General features: G+C 43.1%; 2 protein-coding genes across 2 annotated transcripts; both read left to right on the forward strand.

Moving 5' to 3' along the window:
• The first annotated feature begins 416 nt into the window (after positions 1–416).
• On the forward strand, positions 417–1,148 carry LOC126874745 (histone-lysine N-methyltransferase, H3 lysine-79 specific-like). Its single transcript, XM_050637100.1, has one exon. The coding sequence runs from the start codon at positions 417–419 to the stop codon at positions 1,146–1,148; it is 732 nt and encodes a 243-aa protein (XP_050493057.1).
• Positions 1,149–3,772: 2,624 nt separating this feature from the next.
• Positions 3,773–5,023, forward strand: LOC126874746 (uncharacterized). Its single transcript, XM_050637101.1, has 4 exons — positions 3,773–3,799; positions 3,923–4,441; positions 4,538–4,608; positions 4,711–5,023. Exons 1-4 carry the CDS (start codon positions 3,773–3,775, stop codon positions 5,021–5,023), a joined length of 930 nt encoding a protein of 309 aa, XP_050493058.1.
• The last annotated feature ends 267 nt before the right edge of the window (positions 5,024–5,290 follow it).

The following is a 5,290-nucleotide window of genomic DNA, read 5'->3' on the forward strand; positions in this document are numbered from 1 at the left end:
ATTCTGTCAATATCCAATTAGAATACGAATAAACATTTTTTCTTGTGAAGAATATTTGTCTAATAATATAGCAGGATTAAGCGAACATTTATTTTGACCAACTTTAATCCTCTCCCGTGCTAGTACTCCTGCAGGTGCTAGTACATAGCAGGTTAGCCAAAACGTGGAGTGTAATTTCAAATCGCATTAAATAACAGACAATACTACAATTTAATCTAAATTCAAAAATTAACGGCAACGCAACCAAAACGAGCCAGACAAAACGAAACAAAAGAAAAGGGTGAAAGCACGAAGAGAGGGTATAAAAAGTATAAAAAAGTGACAAAGAAGACAGGAGAAAGAGTGAAACACAAAGTTAGGAAAGAAGAAGTTAGGTGGACGAAAGAATAGAAGGTAGTTGGATAGGAAGAAGACAGATGGCGACAAGAGACAGGCCGAGGATCACGGACAAGGCGGAAGAGAAGGCGGAACACAGAAACACGCTGGAAAGGTATAGCGTGACAAAGAAAGAAGCAATAATAGACATGGAGGTAAGAAAAAGGGTAGAGTCAGACCACATGCCGTTGGAAATAGAAATAGAGGGGCCAGAGATACAAAGAGATGAGGAAAGAAAAGAAGAAGAGAGGGAGAGAAGGGAATGGACAAACGAAAGTGTGGGAAGATATTTAGAGGAGTGTAAAAACTGGGCAAGCAGGGGAAGAACAGCAGAAGAAACGTGGACAGAAATTAAGAAGAAGATAAACGAGGCAATACCAAAGAAGAGAGTAAGGATAAGGAAATGGAGCATAGGAGAAAAGGCGCGGTATGACAAGGAGTGGAAAGAGAGGAAAAGGGAGATAAGAAGGAAGATGACAAAATTTAGGAAAGGAAAATGTAGCAGAGAAGAGTTCATAGAGGAGAAGAAGGCATTTAAACAGTGTTGTAAACAAAGAAAGGAGAAGCAGGAAGAGGAAGAAATGAAGAAAATCAACAAGATCAAAACAGAGCAAGAAGCATGGAAATATATAAATAAATATAGAAGAAGAAGAGAGGTTATAGACGAAGATATAATGGAAGAGGAGTGGCAAAATTATTTTATGGAAATGTTAGAAAGGACAGAAAACAAAGAGGATAGTGAACAGAAGGGCGGAGAGTGGAGGAGGAATTAAAGGAGGAGAGAGAAGATAATATAGAGAAGGAAGAGGTGATATTCCAAATAAGAAACTTTTTTTTCTTTTTTTTTTTTTATTTATTTGTTGAAACTACAATCAATTCTCCCGTTGAGAATTTTCAGTAATTTTTCTGGCGTGGCGCAGTGACATGGCTGTTTATTTACAATAAGTTAATACTTATTATAGATAGATATAATTTATGATCTATAAGTATTATAAGTAAGTGCATATGCTTGATTTGGATAATTAAATGAATCTAACGTTTAGGTCTAGCGGGTAGTGCCTCTTCAGCCTGCGAATCTGGTCCGTCGTATCGAGTAGTCCAGTGATTAGGGGGTTTCGGTGTTTGTTGATTCTTTTGCTGTATCTGTCGCTATATTTTGCTATTTCCTCTTTGACGGTGGGTATCTTGAGGTCGCGGTGTATTGTTTCATTGGTTACATACCGAGGTGCGTCAATTAGGGATCTTAGCGTTTTCGATTGAAAGCGTTGGAGTATTTCGATGTTGGAGTTACTTGCTGTTCCCCATAGTTGGATTCCGTAGGTCCAGACAGGTTTTATTACGGTCTTGTAGAGGGTAATTTTATTCTGTAAATTTAGTTTGGAGCGTCGGCCCGTGAGCCAATAGAGTTTTTTTAGTTTGTCCTTTAGTTGCTTCCTTTTATCTGAGATGTGTGTCTTCCACGTTAGTCTCCTGTCCAGGGTCATGCCCAGGTATCGGACTGTGTCCCTGCTAGGAACTGTTGCATTGTTGATGGTGACCTGGGGGCAGGTTTGTTTTCGGAGCGTGAAGGTTACATGTGAGGATTTCTTTTCGTTGACTTTGAAGCCCCATTTGTGAAACCACTTTTCCATGGAGTCGAGACTTCGCTGGAGAGTGGATGAGGCTATTACCGGGTCTGCGTGGGAAGCTAATAGCGCTGTGTCGTCTGCAAATGTCGCTATTGTTATATCGTTTGATATAGGTAGGTCGGCAGTGTAGATGGAGTACAGTAGGGGTCCGAGGACACTACCTTGGGGTATGCCGGCTTCTATTGGGAATGTTGCGGAAGTGGCGTCTAGGTATTTAACCATGAATTGTCTATTGGTTAGGTAAGATTTTAGGATGGAGAAGTAGGGGTGGGGTAGGATCTTTTTGAGTTTGTATAGTAGCCCTTCATGCCATACTTTGTCGAATGCCTGTTGGATGTCTAGGAAAACCGCTGAGCAATATTTTTTCTTTTCGAGTGTTTGGCTGATCGTATGAGTTAAGCGGTGGATTTGCTCTACTGTAGAATGATGTTTTCGGAAGCCGAATTGGTGATCTGGGAGTGTTTTCAAGTTCTCTAGGATTGGAAGGAGTCGGTTCGTGAGCATCTTCTCGAATAGTTTGGACAGGGTAGGTAAAAGACTGATTGGGCGATAGGAGCAGGTTTCGTGTATCGGTTTACCGGGTTTAGGGATGAGGGTAATCAATGAGATTTTCCAAGCCTTAGGATAGTGTTCCAGGCGAAGGATAGCATTAAAAATCGATGTGATGAGTGCTATCCCTTTTGTGGGAAGTTCCTTGATTGCTCTATTGCCTATTAGGTCGTGTCCTGCTGCTTTCTTGGGGTTTAGGCGACTGATTGTTTCTATAGTCTCAGCAGAGGAGAAGGGTTCGATAGGAGAGGACATTTGGAAGGGGGTGTGTAGGTATTCAGTAACGTCCGCGGCGGCTTGGGGGGAATGGGGTTTGAATACTTTAGACAAGTATTTAGCAAACAGGTAGATTTCCTTATTGTTCGGCTTTTGCTTTATGTCGATCAAAAATAAGGATAACGGGTCTTTCGAGACTCTATGCCTTATATTATTAACGTTGATGACTTCGTTGCCGAGTTTTAAGAGTTCGAATTTGAGTTCATCTATGTCTGCTGAGTGGTGGATGTTTCGTAGGACCACCCGGAAAGGCCTTTCCTGTTTGAGTTGGTAGGTGTGGAAGTTGGCGTTCAGGGTCCTGAGTATCTTGGTGAGTTTTCTATAAGCTTCTGGGTTCCTCGGCAGTATTTTTACTTTATTGTTATTTATCTTTAGGTTATAGTCCTCCTTGGAGATATCTCTCTCTAAGGACTTGATCATTGTCTATGTCGATGACGTCGTCCACAAATATTGTTGGGGGAGGGGGGATTCTCCGTGAGTGTTGGTTTGGTGGCGGTTCTAGGGTTTCCATGGCGTCGTTTGAGGATTCCAATACGGCGAACCTGTTGTCAGTGTTTATTTGTATTGTTGTTTCTATTTTCCGTTTCTTGGTAGTATTCGCGTCGTTGGTGCGGAGAGTTCTGCTACACTTCTGCCACGGGGGAGCTAGCGCGGGGTAGTTGCGAGTCTGCTCCGGAGAGCCTGGTCGCGATTGCTGGGCTATCATCGAGCTAGTTAATTCGAAATAAATAACTAGTCGTGAGGCTATGAGGCTAGTATTCGCGTTGGGGTTAGGTGCGTGGGATTTTCTTCTCCCTAAAGGGTAGGAAACACTTGGTTGTGTTCACTTTCGGCGGTTGGGCGACACGTGTTGTTTTCAGACTACGCTGGGCACTAGAGACACGTCTGCACGCTTCGGCACTCCGCAGCGAACTGAAATAAGAAACTTGAAGGAGAAAAAAGCAATGGGGGAAGATGGTTTGGAAAACGAGGTACGGAAGTATGCGCCGAAGGAAGTGGGGGGGGGGGTGTTATGGGAGATGTTAAGGAAAATATGAAATGGAGAGGGGATACTTGAAGACTGGAGAAAAGGCGTAATATGTTCGATTTACAAGCGGGGAGACAACGGAGCAGTGAAGAGCTACAGAGGCGTCACGTTAATGGATACGGCATATAAGATTTATGCATGTATACTGGACGAGCGGCTGAATGTAGAGATCGAAGACAAGCTGGGAGAGAGCCAATTCGGGTTTAGGAAAGAAAGAGGAGTGATAGACGCAGTGTATGTATTGAACCACATAATAGACAAACAATTGAGCGGGGCAAGAGGGAAGCTATATGCATGCTTCGCGGATTTAAAGGCAACGTTTGATAGGGTTAGCAGGAAAAAGCTGGGGGAGATAATGAGGAGAATGTGGGTTAACGAGAAGTTAACCAGAAGGATAGAGGAGATATACGAGGAAACAAGGAACGTAGTGAGGACGAGGAACCATAACACAAAAGAGTTTTGGACAGTAAGGGGAGTAAGACAAGGGTGCCCGTTGAGCCTGACACTATTTAACATCTATGTGGGAGGGTTGGAAGAGGAAGTAAGGAAAGCTCAAATGGGAGGCATAGTGGTAGGAGACAATAAGGTATGGTCACTATGACATGCGGATGACATCGTAGTGATAGCGGACAGAGAAGAGGAGTTAAAGGAAATGATGAAGAGATTTAAGACATTTTTAAAGGATGTGGAACTGGAATTGAGCACGGAAAAGACGAAAGTAGTAGTGTTTGAAAAGAGAAGGAACATGAGGAGGTAAAGGAAATGGAGATGGGGTGAGCAAGAATTAGATGAAAATAGGTATCTAGGGTACATACTGCAGAAAAATGGGAGCGACGAAAAGCATATTCAAGACAGGAAAAAGAGGACAGCAATTGCGATGAAGAAGACATGGAGCGTAGGAGAAAGGATATTTAAAAGGGACTACAAGAGGAGAATGAGGATGTTTGGAGCACTGGTAGAGAGTGTAGCGTTATTTGGAGCGGAGGTGTGGGGATGGAACATAGAGGAGAGACTGGACAGGGTAAAAAGGAGATACTTGAGATGGATTCTAGGTGTTACGTCGGGCGACATTCTACATAGACCAGGCCACACACCGCAGGCAGGATGGCAACCAGATGTCCGCACGCCTTCACTGCGTACCTTCAATAGTCTTAAGAGCCGATCATAAATCTTAGGAATTTCTAAGGTCCTTCAGACCGAACCAAACATCTGCACTAAGTCACTGTCTAAAGGTTATTGTTTATTACGGAAAGATAGGAGAAGTTCGTTTTTCTCATGTACGATGTTTCACACTAGCAACTTTCTCTCGGGGGCGGTTAACACCCTTCCTCCACCCTTCCACACCAATCCAGAAAATTAACCTATTACCAGAGAAGTCCTTCCCTCACTCTCCCAACAAGAACTTGGTCTTAACAAATCAGCTTTTCTCGCATCA

The sequence above is a fragment of the Bombus huntii genome, chromosome 16 (genome assembly GCF_024542735.1).
Source record: "Bombus huntii isolate Logan2020A chromosome 16, iyBomHunt1.1, whole genome shotgun sequence".
Lineage (NCBI taxonomy): Eukaryota > Metazoa > Arthropoda > Insecta > Hymenoptera > Apidae > Bombus > Bombus huntii.